General features: G+C 42.7%; 1 protein-coding gene across 2 annotated transcripts; it reads left to right on the top strand.

The window, feature by feature from the left end:
- Positions 1–124: 124 nt before the first annotated feature.
- On the top strand, positions 125–12104 carry CTSK (cathepsin K). 2 transcript variants are annotated; one of them, NM_001032812.2, is given in 8 exon segments: positions 125–136; positions 1495–1615; positions 2078–2200; positions 2286–2441; positions 4056–4274; positions 8611–8776; positions 9046–9151; positions 11435–11549. In NM_001032812.2, coding segments are annotated over 7 exon segments (990 nt in total). In that variant the 5' UTR covers positions 125–136; position 1495; the 3' UTR covers positions 11535–11549.
- Positions 12105–14542: the final 2438 nt, after the last annotated feature.

Raw genomic sequence — 14542 nt, forward strand, 5'->3', positions numbered from 1 at the left:
CTCCTCCTCTTACCCAAATTTTCCAGCCGACCACTGGAGCTGACTTCCGCAATCCTGATGGAATAAATCTGGCACCCCTGATGGTCTGCCCACACTTCGCTGCCGAAACGAAGCCTGACAACAGTTCCATCAGCAGGTAACATTTGCAACTTCCTAGATCTTTTAGCTTTTCATTCCTGTCAATTCTCTAAGAGTATTAGGGATGTAGTGACTTGAGAATCACAATGAACTTTTAGCCTTTGCAGATGAAAACTGAGATGCACTTCTTAGATCATTCCCTGGCTAAATAAAATCTGCCTGGAAGTCTGTAGAATTCCTTGTATGATTTATATATATATATACATGGTTGTAACTAAAAGCAAAGTATATAGGGAATCATTTGCCTATCCTTCAAGGGTAGCCTTTCTGCAGTGTTTTCTACTTTGGCCAACAAGGATCAAAAGGGTTAACTCCCTAGTGAGGAGGAGGAGGAGAGTGGTATGGGGAGGTGGTAGCTCAGTGCTTCCTGTTTGCTGAAACATCTCAAAGCCCTTAACACTCTAACTTTTAAGTGTCCTACTGGACATTTTGCCAGTTTGAAAAAATTACATGTAAATGGACTATAAGCAATTGTGTAAGCCATATGACATGCTGCAAGCTGCAAATTGTTCTTAAAATGGAGGAGTTGTAATTAAGCAAGCCAATGCAAGAAATGAGTGAAGCTAGCTAAACTTATGAAAAGCTGTGAATTTAATAATCATAGAACATTGCTTTTCAGTCTGAACATTCTTCTAACAAACCTTGGATCTGAGGCTCCTTGTCCTGTGCGGCAGCCACAGTGGTTTTTTGTTGTTAGGGGAAAAATAAAAAACCTTGCCCGCAGCATCTGGTTAAGATTAGGGCAGTTTCCTGCCTAAGGAGGGAGGGGAGAGCAAAAGGAGGAAGAAATGCATAAGGAGAATGAGGAGATAGAAAATGTCTCAGAAAACAGGAAACATTGTCATATTTTCCCTTGTCCTCTTCTGACAAGATCTGGGAAAGTACCAGAATTTAGGCAAGAAAGAGAAAAATGCCTCGAAGAAATGATCAGGAAGCAAAACTTAGATGGAAATCTCTCCTTTGTGTATTCTGAACCCCACTACCACCTTGCTCTTTATCTGTCTCCAAGCCTGCTGAGGACCCTGGAGGAAACAGGCACTGAGCCCATTCTGATTGTCCAGTTTCTATCCTATTTCTGGTTGTGTAAGTGTGTGTGTTTGTGTGAGAGAGAGAGAGAGAGACAGAGAGTGTGTGTGTGTGTTGGTTAAATCTCCCGAGAGAGAGAGAAATGGCTACATCTGCCTAGATCATAACTTGGAACCAGATGTACCAGCACCCTATCAAAACACAGGTCCCTCCTGACTATCATTGATTTATCACCCTTTCTCTGTCTACCTTCCTCTTCCTCATAAAGCCTAGTTTTCCTTGGTTTCCCTGCCAAATGGAAGAGTTTTCCCTAATTACATTCTTCTGCAGGATGTGGGGGCTCAAGGTTCTGCTGCTACCTGTGATGAGCTTTGCTCTGTACCCTGAGGAGATACTGGACACCCACTGGGAGTTATGGAAGAAGACCCACAGGAAGCAATACAACAGCAAGGTGCCTGGGGTCCTGAAGGGGGCATGGCAGGAGGGCTGAGACTTGAGCTCTCTCATCTTAGCTGCAGACTCCCTTCTTCAATCCAAATGCTTTATTCCTAGCAAATCAGTCCCTCTTTCCTAACTCACGTTAACATACGGTTTTCATTCCTATGCTTCAAATCATCCTCTGTCAAATTGTATCCTTCCTTTGCTTTATAAGTGTGTTACATTTCTCTTTTGGGAAGATTTCTAAGATTAATGCTATTCATCTATAAGCATTTTTTCTGTCTCTCCAGAGCTTTGTGTTGTATTTCTTTATGTATTATCTCTTCTTGCAGGCCTTAATAATTCCATGGTTAGTTCCCCAACTAAACTGTAAAGTTTTATGATTGTGAGTTTCCTTTATTCTCCTAAAACCCTTCACAATATGACATATGTAACTGTACACGGTCTATACAAGTACTGACTATGCTTTGTTTAGGTGGATGAAATCTCTCGGCGTTTAATTTGGGAAAAAAACCTGAAGTATATTTCCATCCATAACCTTGAGGCTTCTCTTGGTGTCCATACATATGAATTGGCTATGAACCACTTGGGGGACATGGTAAGTACAGCCTCAGCTCCTGTCCCACCTGCACCGTTTGCTTTAGTTCCCTGCTGATGCCTGGCCTCTTTCTTCTTTGTCTCAGACCAATGAAGAGGTGGTTCAGAAGATGACTGGACTCAAAGTACCCGCCTCTCATTCCCGCAGTAATGACACCCTTTATATCCCAGACTGGGAAGGTAGAGCCCCAGACTCTGTCGACTATCGAAAGAAAGGATATGTTACTCCTGTCAAAAATCAGGTACTCTCCTTTCTTCTGGGTGTGCATATGTAATCTGGCATGACCTTTTCCTTTTTCTGCTGCTTTGTTCTTGAGGTGAAAGGGCACCAGGAAGAGAGGGCAAGGGATTAAGGTACATCTCCCCATTCTGTTATTTAACCTCATTTGTTTCTGTACATTTGGGTTGTTTCTGGTTTTTCTTTTTCCTTTCCTTTTTTTTTTTTTTGAGATAGAGTGTCACTCTGTCGCCCAGGGTGGAGTGCAGTGGTGCAATCTTGGCTCACTGCAACCTACACCTCCCGGTTTCAAGCGATTCTCCTGCCTCAGCCTCCTGAGTAGCTGAGGTTACAGCACGCACCACTACGCCTGGCTAATTTTTCTATTTTTATAGAGATGGGATTTCACCTTGTTGGCCAGGCTGGTCTTGAACTCCTGACCTCAGGTGATCCACCTGCCTTGGCCTCCCAAAGTGCTGGGATTACAGTCGTGAGCCACCGCGGCCTGGTTTTTCTTTATTACAAATAGTGTTGCAATAAGCACCCTTGTGCATATATTTTTGTGCACATGTACAAATATTTATGCAAAACAAGTCCTAAAATTGGAATTGCTGGGTCACAGTCCTTTCTCCCCGCAAAAAATTATTATTATTGTTATTTTTTTTTTGAGACAGAGTCTCTGTCACCCAGGCTGGAGTCCAGTGGCGCAATCATGGCTCACTGCAGCCTCAACCTCTCAGGTTCAAGTGATTCTCCAACCTCAGCCTCTCTAGTAACTGGGACTACAGGCACATGCCACCACACCCAGCTAATTTTTAAAAAATTTTTTGTAGAGACAGGGTTTTGCCATGCTGCCTAGGCTGGTCTCAAATTCCTGGGCTCAAGCAATCTGCCTGCCTCGGCCTCCCAAAGTGCTAGGATTACAGACATGAGCCACAATACCCAGCCCCAAAAAGTTTTTGCAATCTTACATTCTTACTAGCATGAGAATGTCAGTTTTTTCACAACCCAAACAACACAGGATTGTATCAGCAAGATAAACAATTGATTTAACGTTCATATAACAAACACTTTTTGACCCCCAGAACCAACCAGGTGCAGTGTTAGGCAGCAGAGATTCAAGATGACTAAGACACAACCTGTGTCCTCAGGAAATCTCAATCTAAAAAAATAGAATAGGAAAGAAAGAAAAACCTACAATCTAGCTGCATGAACAATAATAGCTAATACTTCTTGAGATTTTATTGTGTGTCAGGAACTTCTTAGCTCTTTACATGACTTAAATATTTTAATCTTCATAACAATATTTTATACATAGAGAAACTGAGACACAGGCAAGTTTAGTAACTTACCCAGGGTCACATAGCGACTGGGTGGCAAAGTCAGGGTTAGAACCCAGGACAACTGCCTCCAAAGCTGGTACTGTGCACTGCTTTACTGTAGCTAATAGTAAAAATGGTAGCAAAAATCAATAGCAGTAGAACAATGCATCAGATGTTAAGGGGAAGAGAAAGACTCACAACAAAGACAACATTTGTGCTGAAATTTTTAGAACACATGGAATTTCTTCAGGCAGGTAGAGAGAAGATATAGAAAATATAAACAGCAAAGATTGATAGTTTCTCTGTATGCCTCTCAGGGTCAGTGTGGTTCCTGTTGGGCTTTTAGCTCTGTGGGTGCCCTGGAGGGCCAACTCAAGAAGAAAACTGGCAAACTCTTAAATCTGAGTCCCCAGAACCTAGTGGATTGTGTGTCTGAGAATGATGGCTGCGGAGGGGGCTACATGACCAATGCCTTCCAATATGTGCAGAAGAACCGGGGTATTGACTCTGAAGATGCCTACCCATATGTGGGACAGGTGAGATTGCTCCACACAATTATACAGCTCTGTCGGCTCCTCCTTCCCCAGCATGATATTTTGTACTAGAAACAATTCCAGAAATACTGTTTTCTGTTACCCTACCCTGCTTTCTTGATGGAATAATTTCCCACAGAAGACTAAGAAGATTTCCACAATCTGGGGGAACTTAGGGAGCTTAAGCTACTATAGTTCCTATTTGCCTCTCTGCCATGGAGAGAAAATAGAGGCTAGGCCACCTACCCCATAGACTTCTGAGCAGGGTTCTATAACCCTTTGCTCAATTCCTCACTCCCACAACAAACCCACAAACCCACCATGCCATTGTGTGGCTTTATTTTATATGATCTCAGTGTGAGTTTTCAGAACATTTAAGGAAGTTATGTAAGTTTACATGCTAACATGTAAAAAATGAGAGAAAAAACAAGTTGCTTCATATTAGAGATAAGGGATTAATTCAGTTCCTCCTGCATGATCCTCTAGTCATAGGAAGGAAATCGTATCTGAAAGGGAGGCAACCTGAGGGTCTTTTTATACACATAGGGCTGGGACTGATAGATAATATAATGTGGGGCCTTCACAACAGAAACCTCTGAAATAGGCATAGCAAGTTTGAGAATAAAAATGATGGCTACTGTGTTCTAAGCCATGTCCTTAGTGCATTTTTTCTTTTTCTTTTTTTCATTTAATCTCATAACAACTCTGTAAGGTAGACTTATCTTCAATGTATATGTGAGGAAATGGACACTTAAGGAGATAAGACACTGTAATTCATACCAGTAGTATGTAGCAAAGGTAAGATGTATCTACTAGGGATGTTTATCTTTAGCAAACATTCCTAGGTATGTCTCCCATACACATGTGCAAGAATTTCTTACTAGGATATAATGACTTGGAACTGAATTGTCTGGGTCTTAGGGTATATCTATTTTCAACTTTACTACATAATGTCAAATTGTTTGCCAAAATATTTGGAAAAATTTATACCTGCAATGTATAAGAAATCCCATTGAATCACCTTTTTATCAGTGTGTTTATCTGGCCATTTGCATTTCTTCTTCAATGAATTAACTGTTTTTATCTTTTGCTCATTTGTTTTTCTTTTTATTTATTTGAAACAGGGTCTTACTGTGTTGCCCAGGCTGGAGTGTGGTGGTACAGTCATAGTTCACTGCAGCCTCCACTTCCTGGGCTCAAGCAATCCTGTCACCTCGATCTCCCAAATAGCTAGGATATAGGTGTATGCCGTCATGCCCACCAATTTCAAAAATCGTTGAATTTTTTTTTTTTGTTGAGGCTAGGCATGTAATTACAGGCTCATGCCTGTAATCCCAGCACTTTGGGAGGCTGAGGCGGGAGGATCACTTAAGCCCAGGAGTTCCAGATCAGCCTGGTACAACATAGCAAGACTTCATCTCTACAGAAAATCTTTTTAAAAGCAGCCAGGTATGGGCCGGGCGCGGTGGCTCAAGCCTGTAATCCCAGCACTTTGGGAGGCCGAGATGGGCGGATCACAAGGTCAGGAGATCGAGACCATCCTGGCTAACCCGGTGAAACCCCGTCTCTACTAAAAAATACAAAAAACTAGCCGGGCGAGGTGGCGGGCGCCTGTAGTCCCAGCTACTCAGGAGGCTGAGGCAGGAGAATGGCGTGAACCCGGGAGGCGGAGCTTGCAGTGAGCTGAGATCCGGCCACTGCACTCCAGCCTGGGCGACAGAGCGAGACTCCGTCTCAAAAAAAAAAAAAAAAAAAAAAAAAGTAGCCGGGTATGACGGCGTGCACCTGTAGTCCTAGCTACTCAGGAGGCTGGTTGGGAGGACAACTTGAGCCTGGGAGTTCAAGGCTGCTGTGAGCTATGATCATGTCACTGCTCTCTAGCCTGGGTGACAGAGTGAGACCCTGTCCCGAAAAACAATAAAAATTTTTTTTGATAGAGACATTGTCTCACTACGTTGTCAAGGCTGGTCTCAAACTCCTAGGCTCAAGCAATCCTCCCACCTCCCAAAGTGCTAGGATTACATATGTGAGCCACCATGCCTGGCCTACCTCTTTTTTTTTTTTTTGAAATGGAGTTTTGCTTTTGTTGCCTAGGTTTGAGTGCAGTGATGCGATCTTGGCTCCCTGCAACCTCCATCTCCTGGGTTCAAGCGATTCTCCTGCTTCAGCCTCCTGAGTAGCTGGGATTATAGGCACCCACTACCATGCCGAGCTAGTTTTTGTATTTTTAGTAGAGACAGGGTTTCACCATGTTGACCAGGCTGGTCTTGAACTCCTGACCTCAGGTGATCCACCCGCCTCGGCCTCCCAAAGTGCTGGGATTACAGGTGTGAGCCACCGTACCCCACCTCTTACCCATTTTTAATTGGGTTGTTTTTTCTCTTTCTTAGCAATTCTTAAAAAAGACTATTTGGATACCAGTACTATGTATTTAAAAGTTGAGGTTTGTCTTTTCATTCTCTTTATGTCTTTCAATCTAGAAAAGTTAATTTTAATATAGTAAAATGATTAATTTTCCTTTGCAATTTTTGCAATGTGTTTTATTCATTTATGAATGGAGAAAGGTAAGAAAAAACAAAATTTTAAAAAGAAGAGATCTGGCCCCAGGTATGGTGGCTCACACCTATAATCCCAGTACTTTGGGAGACTGAGGCAGGCAGAGCACTTGAGGTCAGGAGTTTGAGACCAGCAGGGATAGCATGGTGAAACCCCATCTCTACTAAAAATACAAAAATTAGCCAGGTGTGATGGCATACACCTGTAATCCCAGCTACTCGGCAGGCTAAGGCAGGAGAATTGCTCGAACCCAGGAGGCAGAGGTTGCAGTGAGCCAAGATCATGCCATTGCACGCCAGCCTGGATGACAGAGACTCTGTCTCAAAAAATAAAAAGATAAAAAAGAAGAGATCTGATAGGGCAGCAGCCAGATAACATTTTAAAGGGATGGTATTATAAGTTTGTTCCAGCTATAATGCAGGTTATTCTGACTTTAAAGTATCATCACATAACATCTTTTTGAGTCAGTTTCCAAGATATTCTGTTTCACTTGTAATTCTGTGTAGTTTTTGGCACCAGGAGGCATCAGGGATTTGGAGCACATGGCAGAAACAAAGGCATATTGAAAAATATCAAGGCAGTAGACCACTGTAATCTTAAAATAGCACAGCAAATGCTGCTATTGCTGTTAATATTTAGATAATGTTAGATAACGTATTTTTTTAGAGGATATTTCACTATCTTACACAGGCTGGAGTGGAGTGGCTATTCACAGCATGATCATAGTACACTAAAGCCTCAAACTCCTGAGCACAAACAATCCTCCTGCCTCACCTGAGTAGTAGATAGTATATTCTTGTGGATGCAACCTTAGGGTTCTGAAGGGGTAGTCTGTAGGAAAATGAATTGCTGAAAAGAATACACCACCTTGACATGGGCTATTATTCGATTCCATAATTGTGGCTTCCCAACGAAATATTGCTAACTACCTGTAAAATATAGTGTTGGAAGTCATAGGCTAAATTGCTAAGTTCTTTAATCTATTTTAGCGTCATGTTATGTACTTTCATATTTCGTCTTTGATGAGAGCACAAGGATCACACCAGTTCCCCTGATATAGGTGCAGAGGGCCCAGGTCTTCCCTCTAGCTAAACCTTGACCTTGGCCTCCTGTCCACACAGAAGCTGGTGCCTTCCTGCCCCCTGAGGCTAATACATACTATGTGGCCAGAAGATGGTTTATGCTTTTAAAAAAAATCTTATTTCAGAAATCTTTCCCTACTGTTTTACAGGTTTTCCTCCCACATTTATGTCTTAAAACACCTGTAGTTGATTTTTTTTTTTTTTTTTTTTTTGAGCTGGAGTCTCGCTCTCACCCAGGCTGGAGTGCAGTGGCACGATCTTGGCTCACTGCAAGCTCTGCCTCCCAGGTTCAACGCCATTTTCCTGCCTCAGCCTCCCGAGTAGCTGGGATTACAGGCACCCACTACCGTGCCTGGCTAGTTTTTTTGTATTTTTTTTAGTAGAGACGGGATTTCGCCGTGTTAGCCAGGATGGTCTCGATCTCCTGACCTCGTGATCCACCCGCCTCGACCTCCCAAGGTGCTGGGATTACAGGCGTGAGCCACCACGCCCAGCCTGTAGTTGATTTTTATGTGTGGTGGAAGGCGGGAATCCTCTTTTCATATTCTTTTTTGTGAGGAAGAACAGACCCTCTCTAGAAACCCTAGACTGCTGCCTCTGTTAGTTCACTGGCATCACTCAAAATATTGGTTGAGTTTCTCACTCACTGACTCATTGCCTATTGCTTTGTCCTACTTCTATTACAATCTTGTTTCTTCCAGGAGGAGAGCTGTATGTACAACCCAACAGGCAAGGCAGCTAAATGCAGAGGGTACAGAGAGATCCCCGAGGGGAATGAGAAAGCCCTGAAGAGGGCAGTGGCCCGAGTGGGACCTGTCTCTGTGGCCATTGATGCAAGCCTGACCTCCTTCCAGTTTTACAGCAAAGGTAAGAAGCTGCTGATCCTATAGATCACTGTCTTTTATGATACAAGCTTGATGGCTTCTCGAAGGACCTTGGGTATTTTCAGTACTAGTTTTTGTATTCAGATGGAGGCAGCCAGAGAGAAATTAACAACTGCTGCAGTACGGAGCAGCATCTCTGTGGTAAACCCTCCTGACAGGGATGGAATTCTACAGAGAGTCTCCTGGACTGGGAGATCCCACAGGGTGACCCTTGGATTGCATAGAGCCTCACACTGATAGTTTGTATTCTAGGTGTGTATTATGATGAAAGCTGCAATAGCGATAATCTGAACCATGCGGTTTTGGCAGTGGGATATGGAATCCAGAAGGGAAACAAGCACTGGATAATTAAAAACAGGTAATGATGGGAACACTACTTTTGTTATTCAATCACCCTTTTAACACTCAACCTCACCTCCAGCTTCCCGATATTCCTTTCTCTGTCCCAAATCAAGAAAAAATTATCTCAGGCTTCTCACTTCTGTCTTCTCAGTCAGAGGCTCTTAATTCTGAGTCCAACACTTAATGGCCAGTGTGTTAGTCCATTTTGCATTACTACAAAAGAATACCCGAGACTGGGTAATTTATAAAGAAACGAGGTTTGTTTAGCTATACGAAGCATGGCACTAGTATCCGCTCAGCTTCTGATGAGGCCTTGGAGCTTTTTCTCATGGCAGAAGGCAAAAGGGGGAGCAAGCATGTCACATAGTGAGAGAGGGAGCAAGAGAGAGAGGGAGGTGCCAACTCTTTAAAGAACCAGCTCTTGCATGAACTAATAGAGTGAGAACTCACTTATCACCAAGGCGATAGCACCAAGCCATTCATGAGGAATCCACTCCCATAACCCAGACACCTCCCACTACACCCCACCTCCTACATTGGGGATCACATTTCAGCATGAAACTGGGAGGGGACACACATCTAAACCATATCCGCCAGACAATAGTGCTCAATTATGTGCTGGGCAGATACTCCCTGTGTGCAAGATGCTTAGTGGCATACACAAACCAATGAGCAGGTGACACCTTCAGTGAGCTCAGAGCCCAGTAAGATAGACGTAACTAACCACGAGATAAAGCAGTACAGAGAATCAGCAGGAGCTTTGAAATTACATATTTTTACTTTCTTTTGTCTCTAATATGATCAGTTTCTTAGGGTGGTTTCCATTAGCAGTCTGTCTTTAACAACAGGGCAACAGCGTAAAGGTTTAATACTCCTTTGAACAGTTTTTTCCCTTCAAGATACACTTAGGATACACGTATATAAGAACTTGCCAAAGATTGTGAAGAGAAACATTTTTTAGAAATAAGATATAAACAAAAAAAGTTGGTATTTACTTTCCTGTGTTGGGGAACAAAGAAAACTCCAGGGTACCTTGTTTTCCATTTCTCTTTAGCACCTTGTGACTTTTGGGGAGGGGCAGATTGATAAGAATTATAGTTTTCCTTTCCTGGCTGATCACCATTAACCTGGCAGCAGCACTGGCTAAATCTGCTGTCCTTAGTGCCCTCCAAGGAACAGGAGCCCTAGACTCTGGGGAGCTCACAGACTCACGCAGTGGTGTTGTTCAAACCTGAAGCAACTTTTTATATCACAGTTCCAACTCAAGATGAACCCGAGCATCTTCCCAAGTCTCCCACAGCTTCTGTCCTGTGTTGTCCCTTCTCTTGACTCCCAGCTCTAAGCACTTACCCTGTTCTTTCATGATCAGGTGCCATGTGTGGAGATACTTCCAAGAGAGCTGGGAGGAAGAAAGGACATACCCGGGCAGGATCAGGAACACTGGGGGCCCCTAGAGAAGGGGAGAGTGGGGATAGAGTACAGGTTTTAAATAAAATGTATTGGGTAATGAGAGAAGTTGCTGCTTGGGGAAAGAGGACTGAAAACAATTCAAGAAGATATACAGACAGTCTCTCCTCTCTCCTCTTTCTCTCTCCTGTGTCTCACGTCATCTCTCATGTCTTCTAGTCTCGCCACTCATTTCCTTAATAATCTCATCTACTCTCATAGTTTCATCCATCTCTTCTATAGGGTTTACTCCCCAATCAAAAGCACCAGCTACAGCCTCTTTCTTATGCTCTAAACTTACATTTTCAAGATTAATCTTCCCCAAATACAGCTCTGATCATATCACTCTCCCACTCAAAATCCCTTACTGGCTCCTCCACTATGATGGGTCACAGAGTAAAGGTGAAGCTGTTTAACCTTGCAGTAAAGGTAATTCAACCTGGTCTCAATCCGCCTTTCCAGACATCTCTCCCACTACACCCTGTTAGGCACACTGTTTTTCAGCTACATGATCCTAACAGTGCCCCACACTTTCCTGCCTCTATTGTTCATTTCACACCCTTCCACTGGCATCCCCTTCCCACAGGTCGAAATTCTACTCAGCCTTTTGGCTCAGCTTAAATGCCATCTCTTACATCAAGCCTCTGAGATTCTCTTGATCAGAAGGAATCTTCCCTCCTTTGATACCTGTAGTATTATGCCTTCTTCCTATTTCTTGACTTTAAACTCTTTAAAGGTAAAAACCATCATATTCATTTTTGTGTACCATCAGTATCTCGCACAATACTCAGTAAATATTTTAATGAATAAATAAACTAAGAGTACTAAGTACTTTTCTTGATTGGTCTTACAGCTGGGGAGAAAACTGGGGAAACAAAGGATATATCCTCATGGCTCGAAATAAGAACAACGCCTGTGGCATTGCCAACCTGGCCAGCTTCCCCAAGATGTGACTCCAGCCAGCCAAACCATCCTGCTTTTCCATTTCTTCCGCAATGGTGCAGTGTAACGATGCACTTTGGAAGGGAGTTGGTGTGCGATTTTTGAAGCAGATGTGGTGATGCTGAGATTGTCTGTTCAGTTTCCCCATTTGTTTGTGCTTCAAATGATCCTTCCTACTTTGCTTCTCTCCACCCATGACTTTTTTCACTGTGGCCATCAGGACTTTCCCTGACAGGTGTGTACTCTTAGGCTAAGAGATATGACTACAGCCTGCCCCTGACTGTGTTGTCCCAGGGCTGATGCTGTACAGGTAGAGGCTGGAGATTTTCACATAGGTTAGATCCTCATTCACAGGACTAGTTAGCTTTAAGCACCCTAGAGGACTAGGGTGACCTGACTTCTCACTTCCTAAGTTCCCTTCTGTATCCTCAAGGTAGAAATGTCTGTGTTTTCCACTCCAGTTCATAAATCTATTCATAAATCTTTGGTACAAGTTTACATGATAAAAAGAAATGTGATTTATCTTCCCTTCTTTGCATTTTTGAAATAAAGTATTTATCTCTTGTCTACAGTTTAATAAATAGCATCTAGTACACATTCATTTTGTGTTGGATACTGTGCTAGGTGCTGGAAGAAAAAAGATGAATAGAACGTTTTCTCTGTACTTGTTGCACTCACGGTCTGGTTGTAGAGACTGTCACATAAACAATTCATCCCAATTCATTTATTTGTTCATTCCTTCAGCCAATATATATTGAGTGCTTACTCTGTACCAAGAACTGTACTACATTTCTGGGATTAAGTGGATATAAGGAAATCTCAATGTTTAATTCTGCCTGAGGGGAGACATGAGGCGTGACATGGAAACTTGAGTCTTGAAAAACATTGTAAGGTTAGTTTTTCTTTTCTGTCTGTCTCGCTCTGCCTCTTTCTCTCTCTGTCGTCAGGGTCTCCCTCTGTTGCCCAGGCTGGAGTCAGTGGCACTCATAGCTCACTGCAGCCTTGATCTCCTGGGCTCAAGAGTTCTTCCCACCTCAGCCTCCTAAGTAGCTTGGACTACTGTGAACACCGCCATGCTTAGCTGATTTTTAAAAAATTATTTTTTGGGAGACTAAGGTGAGAGGATCACCTGAGCCCAGCAGTTTGAGACCAGCTTGTCTCCCTATGTTGGCCGCCTCGGCCTCCCAAAGTGCTGGAATTATAGGTGTGGGCCACTGCATCCAACATGACACTGTTGTTAATATGGCTATAATCCCCAAATTGATCTACAGAATCAACACAATTTGTATTAAAATCCCAGCTGGCTTCCTTGCAGAAATTGGCAAGCTGACTCTAAGATTCATATGGACATTCAAGGGCTTCAGAAATAGCCAAAACAACCTTGAAAAAGAACAAAGTTGGAGGACTTGCACTTCTCAGTTTCAAAACTTAACTTCATACCAATAGTAGTCAAGACAATGTGGCATAGGATAGGCATATAGATCAATGGAATAGAATTAAGGGTATAGAAATAAACCACATTCAACTGACATGGGGTGCCAAGACAATTCAAGGTGGGAAAGAATAGTCTTTTCAAAAAATCATGCTGGACAACCAAATAACAACATGGAGAGGAATGAAGTTGGAACACTACTCCATCTCATATAAAACATTAATTCAAAATGGCTAAAAACCTAAAGGTAAAAGCTAAAACTCTTAGAAAACACAGGGGTAAATCATCCTGACCTTGAATTAGGCAGTGGTTATGACACCACAGCACAAGCAACAACAACAGAAAATTAGGGCTGGGCGCCGTGGCTCATGCCTGTAATCCCAGCACTCTGAAAGTCTGAGGTGGGCAGATCACCTGAGGTCAGGAGTTTGAGACCAGCCTGGCCAACATGGTGAAACCCTGTCTCCACTAAAATACAAAAATTAGCCAGGCATGGTGGTGGGCCCCTGTAATCCCAGCTACTTGGGAGGCTGAGGCAGGAGAATCACTTGACCCTGTGAGGCAGAGGTTGCAGGGAGCTGAGATCACACCACTGCACTCCAGCCTGGGTGACAGAGCGAGTGCTTAATAAAAAAAAAGAAAAATTAGGGTGCTTAATAAAAAAAAATTAGGGTGCTTAAAAAAAAGATGATTGGACTTCATCAAAATTAGAATTTTTTGTGCACCAACGGACACTATTAAGAGAGGATAAAGACAATACAGAATGGGAAAAGATATCCACAAGTTATATATCTGATGAAATAATTAATATCCAAAATATGCAAAGAACTCCCACAACTCCACAATAAAAATAAAAAATAAAAAATGGGCAAAGGACTTGAATACATATTTCACCAAAACAGATATACAAATGGTAAATAAGCACATGAAAATATGCTCAACATCACTAGCCTATAAGGAAATGTAAACCAAAACCACAATGAGATACACTTCATACCCATTAGAATGGCTGTTACGACAACCACAAAAATCCAGAATGTAACAAGTGTTGATGAGGATGTGGAGAAACTGGAACTCTTGTACATTGTTAGTGGGAATGTAAAAGGGTGCACTTGCAGTGGAAAACAGTGTGTTGGTTCCACAAAAACTTAAACATAGAATTACCATATAATCCAGCAATTCCACTCCTAGGTATAGATCCAAAATAATTGAATGCAGGGATTCAGATACTCATACACCAATGTTCTTAGCAGCATTATTCACAAAAGCCAAAAGGTAGCAACAACCCAGTGTCCATTAACAGATGAATAAATAGCTTAATGTGATAATATTTTACACAATGGAATATTATTCAGCCATAAAAAGAAAATCCTGGCTGGGACCGTGGCATGCCTGCATAGTCCCAGCTACTAGGGAGGCTGAAGTGGGAGGATCGCTTGAGCCCAGAAATTTGAATCCAGCCTGGGCAACATGGTGAAACCCCATCTCAGGTAAAAGAGAAAGAAGAAAGAAAGAGGCCGGGCGTGGTGTCTCATGCCTGTAATCCCAGCATTTTGGGAGGCCAAGGCGGGCGGATCACTTGAGGCC

This window comes from Macaca mulatta, chromosome 1 (assembly GCF_049350105.2).
Source record: "Macaca mulatta isolate MMU2019108-1 chromosome 1, T2T-MMU8v2.0, whole genome shotgun sequence".
In the NCBI taxonomy this organism is placed as follows: Eukaryota; Metazoa; Chordata; class Mammalia; order Primates; family Cercopithecidae; genus Macaca; species Macaca mulatta.